Genomic DNA, 18,533 nt, shown 5'->3' with positions numbered 1-18,533 from the left:
GAGCAAAACCCTGGTACCAAATGTGGAACACCTCCTGCTAGGAGAGATGGGGATGAGCAGTGCAAAAAGAAGTTTGGCAACTGCCAACAAAGAAGTGGTAGTGCTTCACTGGGGGAGAACTAAGGAAAGTTAAAAGAGGTAAGGGTCTGAGAAGTCCAGATTTTCACCATGAGCAGTGTGATTTGGAGGCTAACTAGCTTAGTTACTAGCTAGCTTAGATTTGCATCTGAAAAAAAAATATTTCCTATATACCTCATAGAAAGATTATTCCTCAGCCTAATCTGAACGCTGATTCCATTCAAACTGACACACAGCTGCAATAAAAAAGACAAGCCCTTCTTATACACACATATGGGAAAAAAAAAATCAACTCCAGTTTTAAAGACTTATTTGCAGATTTACAGACACAGAATGGGATTGCGCTTTTCAGCTTTAACTGTCAAGGCATAAGGTGTCATTCTGGGCTCTCTTTACACTTAATGGCAGCATATCTTGAGTGCAGTCTTCATACCGTATCATCTATTAAAGATGGAAAGGATTCCTCAGGGACATCTTTTCCTTCATTTACAATAGAGGGAATTAAGTCTCATCTGAGAGCGGATGCTCACCCTTGAAGTTGTTAGAACTGAGTGTGGTGGATGCCATCCAAGATATCTTTCACCCCTTAAAAGTGTGGGATGGAGCCGCACCAGGCTGTTGGCAGATGTAATGACTGTGTCTCCATTAAGTGGGTTAGTTCATAGGGGGGCAATGTTTTTTCTGGGTTTGTACCCCCAAACATGTGTAGTATGAATGTCAGGTCCTCAGCACCAACCATTTTGCACTGCAGAACCATTCCCATTAGACTTGCCAACGTACACAAAGACAGCTGATTCAAATCAACTCTGTATTTCAAACTTGCCTGTGAAAAATATAATGCAAGTATGATGGAGATTTTGAATTGATGGAAGAAAAGTAAATAACAGAACTGTAGACCGGAGACAACATGGACTGAAGGTTGTAGTTATGCTGTTCTGGCTGCAGCTGAGTAAAATAAAGGGGCTGCTGATCCCAAATGCTCTCAGTTTTCTTTTCCTGCTCCTACACCAAAGGTTGCCACCCCCTCGTTTAGCATAACTTGAAAGTGCATTTGTTCTCTCGCCGTGATTTTTCATAATAGGCCAGGTTGGTTTAAACACTTTAATAGCGAGGTCTGAATTGTGTTGCCACCCATCAACATAAAAGTTCTGCAGTTAACAATCTTCACCCCTCAAAACCCTATGAGATTAGCTTCAAATGCATAACATCTTTAAAAGCTGTATTTTTGTTTACCTGCTGGGTTTTGCGCCTTGCTGGTAGGTTTCTGAACAACAGCGGTCCCGAGAAAAAACAGTTTTCCCAAATGAAGGCTGAGATTTTCAAGTAGTCACTTGCTCAAGCACCAAAGTTTAAGCAAGCCACTCCATTTTAGTGTGCCTAAATAGGCAAACCACACCAAAAAAAAAACACCACTCAACAGTTTGCCCATTCTATGAATTAAATCCAAGTGCCCCGGTCCTGTTAAACCTGTCATCAGGGGAATTTCTCCTGGGAGTACTGTGAAAATGTGGAAAAAAAATAAGTCTGTTCATTGGGGTTTGTTGGAACACTGGTATGCCAGGCCTTTTTATAAAGTTAGCTCTACACTGCTAAATCTCTGAAGCCCAAGGCATTTCTTGTTGCATGCTCTAACTTTTTTTTTTTTGAGTGCTTTTGCTCCTCAGTGCAGTAGTCTTCCTCTTGATTTTAGGATAAGAATTATAAGACATGGGTCAGAGTTGACTGGCTGTTTAGGTATTAGTATTTAAAAAGACAACCTGTTTTTAATAATAACGTAAAAGGGACGTGGGCACACTGGGAATTACTTCTGATATTTTCAAGTTGTGTCATTTCTGCATTTTTAAACATTTCAGCAAAAGTGATATTAAAATAGGAATGGTGTTTATACAAAGACGTTAAATTTCTGTTAAACAACTGTGCTGTGTCTTAAATGACAAGAAATCTTATCTAGCACATGCCAAAGGCATGCTGGAGATTTTTCCAACAGCTCTGATTCATCTCCTTGAATTCGTTTTTTCTTGGAGATACAGCATAGACAATCATTTTATTAACAACCAGCTGTTTTAATATTCATTGCAATAAAGAGATTATTCTTCTAGAACCCTCAGCACAACTGGTTCTGTATTGTGGAGCCAAACAAGACTGATTAGTGCCAGAATTAATGAGCCTCTCCCTATCCAGATGCCATATACACCATAATTCATCTGCAGTTTAATCACTAACTAAAAATTTAGAACTGACTGGAGGGAGACAAGGCTCAATGAAGTGACTCCTTGCAGGCCTCTATTCCTTTGTGTCTGGCCATGACACAGAAGCTGGGATCACAAGAAGTTTGTGTACACACACACACACACACACACACGTTACGTGCAGCCATCCAGACAAGCAGCAACTATTGCAGAATAAAACCAATGCAGAGTGGAAGGCAGGCAGGCTAGATAGCTCTTATGGTGCAAAGCAGAGACAGGATAGAGTTGAAGAGACCCTCAAGCCATTTGTGGATCGTTTTGGTGTAAGTACAGTGCCAAGTGAATGGTTGCTTTGAGCTACTTGCCTTAGCGACATCTCTTTCACCTTTAAAGCTCTCACAGTGGGCTTCTTTGTGGAATTACTTGAATTCGCTATAGTTTTATAAACAGTTGATTCACTGGACACGTTAAGTCCTGTGGTCTGAGGGGCAGAAATTCTGCCTGTACCAGTAACAGGAAACCCTCACAAAAGTGGTTGGGAGTTTTTCCACCAATGCAAGTGGAGTAGGAGGAGGAGCAGGTCTTGTGTAACCATCAGGGCAAGTGTTCGGCCCTGATTTTGCCTTCCTGTCTGTAGATATCCATGTTTTCTACAAAGAAAACCAGAAAACGTTGACATTGTTTCATACTGAGGAAGCTGGAGGACACAAAGGTAGCACAGCTTTCCTAAAACCGAGCGGTAATTTGGCGGGAGAGCTGCAAACAGAAGCCCCATTTACGGACACCCACTTGCGTGCCCCATCCGCAGAAACATGCTGCCTCCCAGCGCTGTCTGGATACACCAGGCATCTGCCGAGCTGTATTTTTAGCCCTGATAGTCTCTTTGGCTGGAACTGGGCCATGAAGATTCACAGTAAGCTAAAGACTGTAAATATCCCTTAGACGGTATAGGAGGAAAACTGGCATCATATCAAAGCAGAACGAACACTTTCTTAAATTTCAGTTTTGCTAACTACTGTCACACTTAGAAGATTTCCCGGAAAAATAAGAAAGAACCAACCAGCTGCAGTGTGCTGTAAACAAGCAGAAATGAGAAGGGAGAGTTCCTGCAGACTATACCATGTTATGGCAACAAAATCAGTTTTCCAGAGCTACCAATCATGGAGGTTTCAGGGTTTTTTCAGAAATGATGACTTATGCTGGTCATTAAGCCATAAACAAAAACTAGTTTCATCCCCTAGTAATACTGCAAACATTCATTTTCTCCCAGCCCGCTTTGTTGCAGGAGGAGGCCAAGTATCCCCTGCATGTCAGATGCCCAAGCCTTTCTCAAAATTACATTATCTCTAAAATATTAAGGCTCCATTCATTGCTGGATCAAATTTTGTTTCAAAAGCTCAGAACCTATTTTTGTCCTGTTTCGGGGGGTGTCTTTTGAGCTGCGTTGATCCAGAGCAAACATGCCCATTTTAAGGTGACACAATATTCTGTAAAGCCGAGGTCTCGTGGGAGCCTGGAAAGAAGTATTGTGCAGAGATCAAGTAGCACATACATACACATTGCTTTGTGTGTGTCACAACAGCATTTGTCCTTCAGAATATGAGGATTGCTTTTCCCCTGCAAGCACTTAATTCCACTGAAGAAGTAGGGCTGAGAAAAGGGGAGTTAAAATATGGAGTCCTGCCACGTGGTCAGGGAAATACCTAAGTATGCCGAGTGACTTCTGAGTGAAGTGCCGGGGAAAATCAGACTGGTGCACTCTCCTTGGTGGGACATAGCATGGCTTCTGCAGGCATAGATTGGCAATAAAGAATTAGTCTGTTTTTACAGAAACATTTTATGAAGTTGCAACATTCAGCATACAGCAGTTCCTCTGCATGTAAACTGGTGGCTGCTTCTCCCTCGATGTGCTGTTGCTGCGTGGAAGAATTTTTCCCAGCAAGTTAATGCTCTACATTAGTTTTTCCGTGACACTGGGTCCGTGTGATTAACATTCACTTTGCAGAGGAGAAGAGCTTGGATAGCCTCAACATTCATTCTGCTGTTCTCTTCACTCCAGACACTATTCCTTCCGCTCAGCAGTCATTCCCCTGGATACCATTCCTTTCTGATGAACACAGGGGAATTTCCCCAAGCCATGCCTTGCAGGCACTGTGTTTCCCATGAAATGTTCCCACATTACTCGCGGACGAAGGAAATTTAAACATTAAAACTTACCAAAAGGGAAAGCTAAAATGGATATTGCCTTCAGCATACTACTTTCTCAGTCTTGTTGCCAGATGATAAGAGGCCATAAATCTAACAAGTAGTTTGTTTCCTATGGAAAGAACAGTTTGGTTAATAACACGAAAAACTCAAGGCAGTGTAAAGACTCCTAAAAAAAAATAATCCAGGAGTATCACATGAAAAACGCAAACATCCTGCGAACTCCGAGATACAAGGTCTCTGTGGTTCTCAACCAGGACAGCACGTAAATGTGCTGCCAGTGCTGAGAACAATTTTTGCTGCAACACGTTATTAATAACTGCATTTTGCTGCTACAACCAGAGCAGGGTAATTAAATTGTTACTTTAATGTGGAGAATATGCTGACCTTTCCTTCCAAGTGTTAAAACAATAGGCAGGGAGGACAACGTTAAACCGCAGGGTGTTTTTGGACTATCCATTGTTAACAGCAGTGTCTCTTCTTTTTCTTTTTCCATTTCTTTTTTTTTTTGTTCTTTTTTTCAGAATGAGGTGGCAATGCTTCTCAAGCCAATATCAGAGAAGATTCAGGAAATCCAGAACTTCAGAGAAAGAAACAGAGGAAGTAAAATGTTCAACCACCTCTCGGCCGTCAGCGAAAGCATACCTGCACTTGGTTGGATAGCAGTGGTAAGTTATGCCCAGGGCAGTTGGGAGGGCTCTAAATCTACTTCTGGATGGCGTGGCCCAGAATAGGTCCAAATCTTGCAGAACTTTGTAGTCTCCTCTGCATAGTTCTTCAGTCTACTGCACCCAAGAAGGTGTTTGTAATATACCTCATATATCAGGGAAGGTGTCTGACTAATGTTTTACCTCCTTTCTCCTTCTGTTGTTTCCTGCTACCATGGGTTGATGGTCCTAGTCTCCTAAACCAGGCCCTTATGTCAAGGAGATGAATGATGCTGCTACCTTTTATACTAACAGGGTATTAAAGGACTACAAGCACAGGTATGTTGCCAAGCCCCAGTGTCTTACTAGCCACAGTGAGGATGAGAGCATTAACTATACTAATAGGGTTCACAACACCACCACACAAAGCATTTTGTAAACAAAAGAGCATTTGATACGATTTGGTCACAGTGGTTTATTTTCCCCTCCTCATCTTTGACCTGCAGCGTATTGCAACGCGAATGGCAGCAGCACTAGCAATGCTGGTTTTCACTCTGTGCCAGTTGTAAGACTATATTTAACTTTCTGGGGTGCCAGAAAATTGGCTAGCTAGCTTCTGTGTGTCCTTGTCTCACTTGTGTACTCATACTGTTGCTGTTCTTGCTCTCTGCTTGAAAACATGTGTTTTAGGCAAGAGGTGTGTACAGCCGAGCATCTACTTCCATAGTTTCCAAAGTGATTTTTTTTTCAGTACCACTGAATTGTTCTTAAAGAGCACAAGGAATTCATAGAACAATCCCATGAGCGAGATCTGTGAGCTGACAGAGAAAGAGAAAAAATACAGGTCCTTCTAAAAGTAATGCATGTATAAATCCTATTGATGTGGTACTTGGAGACCAGATTTTGGATTTTATTTTTATATCCTCAATGAAAAATAGTACTTGCAGTTGAGTTTTTCCTCTTTAGTGAGGAAAACTTTACATAAATATATATGTATAAATATATATAAACCTTATGTATACATTTCTATGTATTTTATATGTATATCATATTAGATACATTTATCTATGAAATATGTGTTATGTATTATTCTTGAAGCCTTAGTTTACCTGCTTGAGGTAACTGAAGATTTTTACAATGGAGCTTTGGAAGTACTTATTCTGAAGCAAAAAAGTCTCACAAAAAGATACAAACAGGTTGCATTAGTTGGGTATAAAGTTAGTTCCTCTCCTAATAAGGATTTATTTTCCTGTTTTTTCACTGAATATTGACCAGATCACAATGTCTTCCAAAGCAGCGGAAGGCTGTCTCTTGACTTCTGTAGGCTTTGGGTTAAACCCATTGACCCAGATCCTCATCACTATTAAACATCAGGCTCCAAGGGAAAGAAATAGAGGGTAAGCACCCAAGCCCCTGTGGGCATCCAGTCCATAGCAGTAACGGTTCAGTAACTATTCTTATTTGGAGCTTCATAAGTAAGGACACATCTTACAAGCAGTTCCTCTTTCTTTACATATTTCTTGTTCTCACTTACTCCCCCACTAGAAGACTGAAGCTTCCCAAAGAATCACTCCAGAGCCAGCTTTTGATTTGTACTTTTGAAATCCTTGATGTATAAATATTTTAGTCAGATGACTATTACATGATCCAGCATTATGCTGGCTACATGTGAACTTGGCAGCTAGAATATTTTACAGAACCCACAGGTATTTCACTTTCTAAGATTCAGGACTCCGAGATAGAGTGTGAGTAGCTGCTACAGAGCTCCAAATAGCTTTTAGTGCTTCTTCAGTTGATGGTGAGCCTGAGCAGGATGATGACAACCCTTCCTGCAAGAAGCAGTCTGTGCTAGAGGCACCTTTGCCCTTGTTTGTTCTCTGCAAGGGCCCAAAAGCTCTCCAGCGTAGTGGGCCTCAGCATCTTCAGCGCTGGGCTGGCTTGCTGCCTGCTAACTGATTTGTCCATGGCTGTAGAGCAGACACTGGGCTTTATCTGCTTTAAGCATGAATGGCAGTGCTTTCTGCTTTACGTGCAAACATTCACACGTACAAATAATGTCTCTTTTTACAGTGATGCACGCCATGTTGACTGGGTGAAGTCATATCTGAACATCTGGTCTGAGCTTCAAGCTTATATCAAAGAGCATCATACCACGGGGCTTACCTGGAGCAAAACTGTAAGTACTCTTCACTTGCTCATGAAGAACCATGAAATGGTCATTACCTCCACATCTAGGCCAGGGAGAGAAGCCATGCTCAATGAACTCAACTGATAAAAGCTTGAGAGTCAGGCGGAGAAGATGTATTAGGCCACTGTGGTACAGGTTTTGAGGAAGAGAGAAGAATAATTTGAGGTGATTACAGCCATAATCCCCAGCTGCAGTGGGTGAACCGAACCAAAGGCACGGTTCTCTGGGTCTGATACAGTAGAATGTAGGAACAAAAGCAAAACCAAAGAATTTAAAGGGCATGTCAGAATGAAGGAAAATTAGGTGAGTGTGATGAGGGAAGGAAAAGGATAGTGTAAAAACTCTGAACAAAGAGAGAGGTTTAATAACAGGGAAGAGAAACACAAGGAATTCGCACTGAGTTCTTACTCCTTAGATAGTCATCTTTATAAAACTATTTTATACATACAGAGATAATTTCTGAAATGCATGCTTCATTTATATATATATATATACAGAGAGCTAATATATATGACTGTGTGCTACTTATGCTCTCTTTATAAACATCTGTGTGTTACATCTGGGATGCATAGCAAGATGATGGCAATGAATATTGTTCTTAAAAAGAGGTATAAACACGAAGAATATATTTTCTGTCTGGTGTAAATGTAAGAGTTTATGTCTGCTGTCTACATTAATGCAATGTTCTACATGGGATTGGAATAATGTGCTCGTGTTTATTATCAAGTTACGAGAATTGCTGGAGTGTGTTAAAAATACAATCAGCCAGCTCTTTGCTGTCATTTCCTAAACTTACCAGTGCACACAGACTTGCACATGCAGTCATTCACACCAAGACTATAATTTCTTCTCTATAGGCAAATAAATTTTTAAGAAATTGAAGGACTGTTAAGAGGACTGATGCAGACCACCAGATAATTTAATTCCCAGACCACTCTAACAGCTCCTAAGGAAGTGAAACAGACTGTATCTTAACAAGGTATCTGGAGAAGTTACTTTGTCTCCCCTTCGTGGAGGGGATAAGCATGTGAAAGAACGTCTAGCACTTGTGCTCAGCAACAGGCTTTGCACCTTCCTCTTCACAACTGTCTCTACACATTGTACAAGGCCTTACAGTATTCAAGGGCAAGTTCAAACACAGGAGACACTACGATCAGTGTGTATATTTTAGTTTGAAGTAATGCAAAAATGTTGAAACCTGATAAATGGAAGGACCGGAATTATCTGCTACTCTGTAGGTTTCTGTAGGGAAAATGTTAAATATTAATTATGATTCCCTCTCTTAATTTAGTACTAAATTTCACACTTGCTACATTCTACTCTATTTTAATTAAAGAATGTGAGAACAAGTGATGATTTTTAAATGATTATTAGAAAAGGAAAAGAAATTGTAGCACCCTGTTAGCAGAATTAGCCTGAGAATCTGGAACAAATTTAGTTTTGTTCATACAGAGCAAGATACATGTATACAAATATATCTTCACTTTATTGGAACTTTACAGGTATGGAAGTAGCATTACAGAGATTTGTTATATTTGTTATATGATATAGGAGGAAACCTCAGTGCTTTGAGCACTGGTACTCTCATACAGATGTGTAGCTATTGCAGATTATATTTGACTGGTTTTAGAAGCATCTCAGCCATCACAGCTCTCTATTTCCCTTGCTTTAGCTGCGCAGAAAATTGCTGAATACACACTTAGGTGTGACTTGTTTATTCATATTAAACATAGTTTACTGCAAACAGGGCTTATTACATCTTGAGTGATGAGTCTATTACTGCCTCTGAAGTATTGATTTCACTCAGTTTGGGTATCACTTTGATTTGAAAGAAGTTGTGTTGGAAATATGGCTCATTTAAATTATCATTCATGTAATGTGTGCCAGAAAGATTAAGTTACAAACACATTTCCTATGGATGAATAATTTTTTCAAGTTTTACTTCATGAGAGTGTATGGAAATTTGAATCCAGTAAGTTAGCAAGTTGTTTAAATGGCTTCCTTAAATATTTTTATGAAGCTTGGTAACAAATACATTCCAGAAAGCAGTAAGTTACTAAAGCGATAATTTGATTTTTGTTATACATTTTAAGGTGAGAATGAAAGTCACAGATTAGTGCTGTATGAAGTTAAGCATAAAGGTTTGCAGAATCAGGGCCTAAACAGAAATATGATATATAAGAGCTGTAAAAGTATTCCAGACACTGTTGTTAATCACGGCACACAGCAGCTTCCACTTACATGCATAAAAGGAGAAAGCAGTAGTTTGGCAAGGCATTAAGGAAGTGGTACATTTATGAAAGGCAGACGATACAGAAAAGCTATTTTATTACAGATGGAAATAGAAAAAGTCTTTGGCCAGTGTAAGTACAAATTTATAAGTACACTGTACCAATAATTTTGCCTCTGTATCTGCCGAAGTCAACAAAGCAATGCTGGAAGCATTATACAAAAAGCTGTTAAGTGACATATATTTGGGTATTTCTAAAGAAACTAAAGATTCAGGGAGAACATTAACAACTGCATTTCTTACAGCTGTATTCTCCTAACTTGAACTGAAACACCCCGATAGCATCAGCCTGATCAGATTAAGCCTGGGTTCCCAAAAAGGACGGGAGTTTTTTTAATTGGCAGTTGGTCCCTTTATCTGTAGGTGCTGCATAGCGTGGCATGCACGTTTCTGGCCATGCTCCATGGCCATGCCACAAAGCCGGGCAGTTTCCAGCCCCCATGTACCCGTCCATCAAGCTGCACGGGGCAGCTGCAGCCAGCCTTGGAGCAGCTCATTAGTGCATGCAGTAGTGTTCCTGGCTCTGCCGACAGCACACAGGCAGACACTTTAGGGGAAAGTGAAAGAAATGTCTTAAGAAATTACAAGACAGATACTAAAATGGGTGCACAAAGTTGGAATAATGGCTAAGCAGTGAGCTCTGACAATAACAGGTACTTCTATCAGCTTTGTAATAAATTGGTGATAAAAACTGATGCTTACAGATTTTCACATCTGCCACAGTTCTCTCTCCTTATTCACTGTGGCTCCGATTCTGCCAAGATGTGTACCAATAGCTCACTCCTTGAGGCCATCCTATTGAAATGCATGGGACTGTCTGAGGAGAAAGCCTAGAAATAGCAGAGCTTAGCACCATAAGGCCTTTATCTGAGCCTCTTCTGCTACCCATGGAGAATGGTGGTACAAAACCAGACCCTACATAAATCATAGGCATTTCTAGACATCAGAGGTACAGGTAGGATATTTGTTGGCTTTGTGCTCTCAGAAGAAATTACATTTTAGAGTGTGTGTGTTTGTGAGCAGGATCATCCCGGGGAATAAAACGTGTCACTCTATACTTCCATCATAATCTGAAGTTTTCTTTTTAATTAATGTTAACTAGATTGTGCATATGTCAGGGAAAACATTCCTGTCAGTGGATGTCAGATGGATCTACAGGATTTCATTAAAAGTGTAATTCTGGAGTTCATTATTTTGACTGTGAAGTATGTGCCTCCGTCTGCCACAAATATACCCTGTGGTGAGGAGCAGTTCACTCTACTCACTTATCTCAATTATGCCATCTTGATAATGGGAACGATAGTAATTACCAACCTAATGGAGGCTTGCAAGTTTTAATTTGCCACTGGATACGACATTCTCAGATGTCAATGAGTTTATGCAAGAAGTGTTATTGTAACAAAATGTTTTGCATGTCCAGTGCTGCATTTTTCCCATGCAGCAACTGTCAGGTTTGCTTGCTACAACTTTCTGACTTCAACATGGAATCTACAGCTCTACCAGGGAGCTATGTCTTTTTTTAGTTTGTTACTAATAAATATAAAATGTTTTTTTTTGTTTTGTTTTTTTTCTTCCCTAAAGAAGAGATTCTAGTGAAGCATAACTCTTTCTTCCCTCCCTGCTCTTTTTTTTGGTGGTGCAAAGAAATGAACAGCTGTAATATAAGCACACAAAAATGCCTCATAAAAGTTTGTTTGCTACAAGGACTGCATGAGTAAGCTGGGGGAAGTGAAACTTCTGCTCTTATTTCTGCAGGTTAACTTTGCAGCAAGAAAACAACCAGCAGTAAGGAGAGATTGCTGTAGTTTCCTGCACATCAAATAAGTGTTAAGAAACAAATCTTATGCAGGGATAATTGTCCTAAATTTTCTTCTCCCTTGCAAGTAGAGCTGCAGTAAGTTTTCCCTCTTTGTATAAAGTTGTCATTTAGGACAAATTTTGCCAGCAGGATTTGAAGAAATACAAGGAAAATAGAGGTGAACTTCTTTACAGTGTTTGGTTTAATAGAGAATTTCACTCAAGTGATGAATATTATGCCCCTCTCCCCACCCCCATTTACGAATCAAAATAAACAAAGAGGAAGCCTGCATCTGTGCAGCAGTTGATGCAGTTGAAGCAGTTGAGATTTATTTATATCCTGTTCTCATTGAAGCCAATACTGTACCTTCAAGACTTTTTTCCTTCCATTTAAATATATATATATATTTATAACTAATTATATAGTATTCTAAAAACACTCTTTAAAAGTTGAAATTCTCCACAGGTTGCACAAGTGGCTCAGAACCACTGAGAACAGCCATCGTAATTCCTCCATTAGCCTGTCTGAGTGCAATTATACTAGTCTCAGTACAGACCTTGGCCATTTCATGCTTGTCTAAAATAATAGCTTCCACACATTTTCCTATAAAATAGCTCTGCCTCTCTCCTGTGCTATCAAAATACTTTCCTGTAAGGTATCACCTCTCTTAGCACTGCGGTGAATAAGCTGAAAAGACCAGCTCCTGCCAGCAAAAGCCTCCTGTTATCAATTTAGAAGACCTTGGCTGGGTAAAACGTTTTTGATTGGGTACCTGTGAAGATGTAAGCACCATTTTAAACCCTGAACAGGTGACAAGTGGCAGAAGTGTATTAAAAGGGGCTTCCAAGTTTGCAAGCTCAACAGATAAGTAATTCTGCTGAGCCCCAGTAACAAGCAAAAAGAGCCTCGTCTGTTTTTTGTTGTTTTGTATTCTAACTCTCGAAGATTACAGGCCCTGCAAGTCAGCTGTTTTGTCTGGTAAATTTGAGGGCAGCATAACCCCGTGCAGACAGGTGGCTTAAATACAGAAGGTAATGGAACTGTGGTGCTAAGCTACTTTTACACAAAACACACCTTAACGAGAGCTCTGTGCCCCTAAGTCACAGCCCACCTGTTCCCAGAGGTAGATACATGATATTTTGAGCTTCATGATTCTTGTCTTCGGCTGTACATATGTATAGGAAAAACAATACAGAATGCTGTAATCATTTTAGGTGTGAAACCAGGATTACTAAAAAGGGGGAGAGATGGAAAACAGAGAGACCTTATTTTTAAGGAGAATGCAGTCCCTGTTAGGATTTCTGCTTACCTGCTGCCTTGAAAAGGAGGCTTTTCAATAAATCAAGGAAGGGATTTTATACGAATATCTAAGCCACCTGTTGCCTCAGCCACAACTAGATACCTGCAACTTAACATGACTGACTAATAACATAGGTACTTTATGTTATATACAGGCAATATATATATATATATATTATATATATAATTTATTTATATGCATTGTATAAATATTTGTAATTTGTTTGTCCTCCATAAAAAGGACCATTACGGTTACAAGAGATGGGTGGCCACTCAGATGCTCCACAGTCGGTTCCTACCATAAGAACTTTGTTCCCCTGTTCCCTGTGCTGCACTGTGTCAGCCTAAAACTAGATAAACCCAGAGAAACACTGGGGCTGCTCATAAAGGGCCTGGTATATAAGCCCCTCTCGTCCCCCAGTACAATACAACACCAGTGATACGGAAGGCTAACCCAGGGAACTGCTCAGCAAACATGGCTCAGGAAATACTAACATCTGTGATGAGACACAAAGAGAAATTCTTACTGTCTCTCAGTAGCTGGGTTTGGACCTAAAGACATGTCAAGCTGCATATGGCCACCCAAAATTACAGACAGCATGGCACCCAGAGCACTCGCATGGTGCACAGGCTTCATTTTGTTTCCCTAACAACAGTTAGGGAAACACCTAACCTCTGTTGCACTGTACTCCAGAGGAGAAATAGGCAAGACCTAGAGCAAAGGGTTTCATTAATCCCTACTGTAACTTCAAGGGAATTAACTGGGATTTGACACAGGTGAATTTTATCTATCCACCTGCCTCAACAGAAACAGTCATTTCTTTATGCCGCTGAGGCAGCTAGGTTGAGAGCAAGGTGAAAAAGAGAAGTGCTAGTCCTTCTGCCAGTCCTACAAGACACAGGCAGAAACACAACATCCTTTGAGGTGGTGCTGCAATCCTGCACACCCTTGCACCGTGACAAGAGGCCTTCATCAGAGCCAGGCCTGTGGGCAGCTTCAGTCGCTTTGCGCAGGGGAAGCCGCTGAGGCGCAGTCAAGGGAGGCCCTTGAGCCTCTGGCAGGTGGCTCTGGGCCATCCAGCAAGGAGCAAACCCCGACCCCTTCCTGTCACCCCCTTCAGATCAGCGTTTAGTAGGAGGCTGAAGACAATTTTTTTTCCCTGAGATAAAATTTCTGGAATATTCTGTCCTCTACAGAGCTATTACTGCATGGCTGTAGGGCCTGCATCGTCTGTTCTTGATAGCGTTTTACTCAGAAAATTACATTTTTTCCACCATTTCAGAAAGCCCCAGGACCAAGATTTATACCCTGTCAGGTTCACTGTGATGCAAAGCTAAGAGGTTAAACATTAATGGCTTCATTTTGGGTTACATTTCCACCAGCCGGGGCTGAAGCTCTCTATTCCCTACACAACTCTTACACGGGGCCTATGTGCCAATGGTGAAGAAATGACCACACCAACGTGGTGATGAGAGCAGTCGGCTCTCAGCAGAACTTGACGTGATGGCTGCAGACCCCACAGCACTGAGAACAGCAGCTGTCACCGGGGCAAACAGCTGAAATAAAAGAGGAAGAAAGGCGGCTTGCAAATAACCACCCTTGCTGGTCCAAATGGCTCTTAATGCTCTTTGTATAAAGATGCACTGTTGTTAACATCTGCTTGAAGCTAATCTGAAGAGTTGTTTGCAAATAGCAAAGCTGGTAAGCACCTGCTGCGTTAGGAAAGATGAACTTTTGCGGGCATATAACGTGCTATTTTATTCCCAGCAGCTCGCACAAACGCCACCCTATACAGAAAAGAAATGAATGGACTTTGTGAAGGGCACTTTAGCTGAAATTGGATAGGACTATACACAAGCACTGCCAGATACCAGAACAGTTTAAGAGTCTGGTTCAGAAATATTCTAGAGCCTGAGGATCTAAGTGGTTTTAGAAAGGCGACTAAGAAAAGGAAACCACTTGCCTGTGACTTAGGTAGATAACGTGGAGGTTTATGAATTAATCAGGGTCAAAGCTAATCAGAGATGAAAGTTCCTGGAGCCACTCCTCTAATCTGGTTTTAAAACCGCCCTTTGCATCAGCACATTTGAGCACAGCGCAGATGCCATCTCCCTGGCATGCAGGGAATGCCAGAAGTGCAAAGCGTTTGCTGCATTTCCAGTTCACTCCTGTGCCTTCTGTGCCACTGTGAGGGCTTCCCCGAGCCACTCTTCTAGTACTGCTATAGAAGGAAAATATGCTTCTAATTGCCCAGATCCTTTTCCCTCTCTGCCCCTTCTCGAAAAGTAAACGAGGCACAAAACCACATCCAGATTTATTGATGTATTTAAAATCTATTTTGTTTGTGTTTTCACTAGGTAGTTCTCTTGGGTTCTGGGAGAGAGATCATCCACTCCTCACAATTAAATACCCTCAATTTCCTTCCGCTTTTGTTACTAGCTGTTCCAATACTTTTGTTGCCATTTGGGAAACTGCCCTTTGATACACTGCTCAGCAGCAGCATCTGAGCCTGAAGTCTACTGCATGGATTAGTGATGGCCTTCAACTTGCCACCTGAAGCAAAGAGATTGGTGGAGTGACCCACCATTCTGTGCTGTATGCTGAGTACCCAGATAATTCCTGCTGCTGCTTTTTTTTTTTTTTTTTTTTTTTTTTTCCTTTAATGCATCTTCGCAGCCTTTGCAGAATTTATTTGGTGTTAATTACAAAAGAGCATCAGCTGCTTCTGCTTCCAGGTGACACTTGCTCCTCAAACAGTGACTCTTTCTGGAAAATCACAGCACTGTACTGATGCATTCAGATGATACTGAAGCCATAAAGTGTCTTTCAGAGATGAGAAGTCCAAATTTTTATCTCAAGCCACAAGTTATTAGCCACTCCTGCCAGTACCACCATTAATCTACTCACACAGAGCATACATAGTTCACAGCTGCATGTTCACACTGCGGTGTGAAAGGTGAGTGCCATTTCTAGATAGCTGAGTATTTCAAAAAGCCCTGTGAATGCACTGTTCATAATTCTGGATAACCAGGACACAGTGAATACAGTTGCTATGGTTGCAGGCAACAGACAGGGAAGATCTCTACTGCACCTCAGGCAGCAGTAACTGATTGTGCCGTTAAATCCACTTACGTTCATTTTTCACTATAGTAATTCACCGTTGTGCTGACTCTGCTGCAGGTAATGTTACTGGTATGAGCACCAGCAGGAAGACAGGCACCACAGATCGAGGGTCCAGTGGGGAAGATGTCCCCAGTCTAAAATAATAACCTTTAATTATTAGGTATGCATGCAGAAATGCTCAAACGTATCCATGAAACAATGGCATGTCTCTAAGAGACATCAGCATCTGGTTCTGGTACATCTTGACAATAAATGGTAATCCATTCCTAAAGGGGATTCTTCTCCTTTGTTTACATTTGGTTAAAAACATTTAATAGCAGAGAACTCTTTACCTTAAGAGATCACGGATCCATTCAGGAACAATCAGACTGTGCTACTACATCAGCTTCACTGCTCACCTGAGTACCAGGAATTCAACAAATCTTCTTGTACAGTACAATTTTAATGCCACTAACGTGACAAACAATCTTGCAATGTATTTATCACTAACATACTCCATAAACAGCTCCTTCAAACGCAACAGTACCTAAATCCTCAACACCCGTGTGCCAAGAGAAGGGTTACATTAAGACATTAATTAATGATATTATCACCTCTCTGTGCTACTCCAGCTAGGGTCATACTGACTGAGAGGGGTGCATGCCATTAGGTACTCAAATGTGCCAAGTGTTTTTATTTAAATTATGTTGAAGAATAAAAAGCATGTGCAACTCAGCTCCTTTCCCACCACCAGTTTGGGACCACAGGCTAAAACTAGTCTACTTTTTAAAAAACAGCTACACTTTTCACTCCTGTGAGATGCATAAACTGGATGAATACTCTGATGTTTCAGTTTAGAGGGAAGCAGAAAGGGGTGGCGTCATAAAAAATTAATAAAACTCTCTGAGTCCTGCTAAGCAATATCTATTCCCAGTATTGATTACCAGGGATGCATTTTTAACAACCTGTATCTCTTAACAAAGGTGGCCAATAAGAGGAGCTGTGACTCTGTAAGCCCCTGTCATTTTTCCATTGTATCTGCCCCCCTAATAAATATGTATTAGTGCAATGCACGACACCTGTAGGTAGCTGAATTCATCAGAACCAATCTAATTTTTCACAAGGGTTCTTCTGAAACAGTGCTCTGCTGCAGAGATGCTGTCTAGATGAGCAGTTTTTGGAATCAGAGTGACACTTAGTGGCAGGATGGAAAAAGTGACTCTCAGTTTCTCAGATTCATTCTGTCTTTTCTATTAGTAGGGCACATAAAATTTTAATCAGCTCATTATCAGCATTTCCTGTTTGTGTGATAATATTATAGATGAGCATTACAATGCAAAACAAAACATGTACTTTTGATTATGCAAACTAATAGAATGATTGGTTTACTTACTTTATCAAGGCCCCTCACTCATAATTCATGTGCTGCTGTGATCTTCTGCAACTGAAAAGAAAAAAAAGAAAAAAGAATTTGAGAGATCAAAACAATACTGAATTTCATAAATAAATTACTTGAATGACCATAGCTTTGCACTTTGCTACAATCTGAATCTTTGCAGATTATTTGAACAGTCTGAAGAACAGCATTTTACATATTTTATACAGTTTAGCACCTTTCTTATGTGTAACTGACAGCTCGTGATCCTCCCAGTTATTTGTTGGACAGAACATTTTCTGTATGTTTCTGAATGCACATCGAGTTATGCTTTACTGAGTATGGTCTCTGAAAAGAAGGAGACATTTTCACTTTTGCGTATGGTAAGTGTTTGTGTATCACTTATCTTACGTAAGTATAATAAATTATGGAATCTTTACAGTTAAAGATATTTAACAATAGTCTTCACAAGCATTTTGTAGAAACATTTTAGGTGCGGGGGTTCTGCAGCAGAGTAGCAGTGTGGTCTATCAGCCTTTCTGGCCCTGTTTGCATTGCTGCAGGGAAGATTCACAGCGCTAAGTTCAGTGATGGTGCCAGACCTTCTGAGCCTGTGGCTGTCTGGAGTCACTGAAACCCACGGTTACCCTCGGACGTTAATAAGAGCTATCATAATAGAGTGTTCCTTGAAAAGCTGATTAAAAAATGATTCCCATCCGTCTGACACAGGGCCCTGTTGCATCCCACATGTCCCTGCGATCCGTTCTAAGCAGTGGGCCGTGCCTCTCTCCGCCACCTCCGCCGCCGCCGCCACCTGGACCTCCTCCCATCTTCGATGCAGAAACCACGAAGGATGAAGGAACAGCATCCCGCTCAGCCCTGTTTGCACAGCTTAACCAAGGAGAGGCAATTACCAAAGGTCAGGAGGAAAGAAAACAAACGGTGACCCTTGAGTCAAACTACATCAACAGCTGCTATATGTACTGCCCCAAATTGCACCAGCGTTTTTAAGTTACCTTTGGACAACTCAGATCTTTCTGAGGCTTGCACTGAGCCTGCATATCAAAACCTCCTTTAGAAGTAACAGCGCTCAAACTTGTTCAGCATTCCTGACATTCATACCATTTACTTAAAAGTCTCCGTATAATTTTAAGGCAACCAAGCTAGACATCTTCAATCCCCAGCAGCTGGTGAACCTCAGAGCTGCAATTGTGAGCAGAGCTTATTCTCATTTCTGATTCACAGTCAGTGCACCAACCTGTGTCAAAATGTGTTACATGTGAAGTGAGAAGGTACAGCTCACCGATCGGTGCAGCAACGCTCTCTGTATTAATACTGGACAGTTGTAATTAAAGTGGATG

The 18,533-nt window shown here is 41.0% G+C and overlaps 1 protein-coding gene across 2 annotated transcripts in view; it reads left to right on the top strand.

Annotated features, from left to right (window-relative positions):
* The window catches only part of CAP2 (cyclase associated actin cytoskeleton regulatory protein 2), a 64,207-nt gene that overhangs the window by 37,454 nt on the left and 8,220 nt on the right, over positions 1-18,533 (top strand). For both annotated transcript variants that reach the window (XM_072033322.1, XM_005023047.6), the window contains exons 5-8: positions 4,997-5,140; positions 5,373-5,458; positions 7,190-7,295; positions 17,902-18,091. In XM_072033322.1, coding sequence (XP_071889423.1) covers positions 4,997-5,140; positions 5,373-5,458; positions 7,190-7,295; positions 17,902-18,091 — 526 coding nt within the window. The remainder of the gene's footprint in view (positions 1-4,996; positions 5,141-5,372; positions 5,459-7,189; positions 7,296-17,901; positions 18,092-18,533) is intronic.

The sequence above is a fragment of the Anas platyrhynchos genome, chromosome 2, assembly GCF_047663525.1.
Source record: "Anas platyrhynchos isolate ZD024472 breed Pekin duck chromosome 2, IASCAAS_PekinDuck_T2T, whole genome shotgun sequence".
In the NCBI taxonomy this organism is placed as follows: Eukaryota; Metazoa; Chordata; class Aves; order Anseriformes; family Anatidae; genus Anas; species Anas platyrhynchos.
Note: the sequence above shows the minus strand (reverse complement) of the source record. Positions and strands in the feature narration are given on the sequence as shown.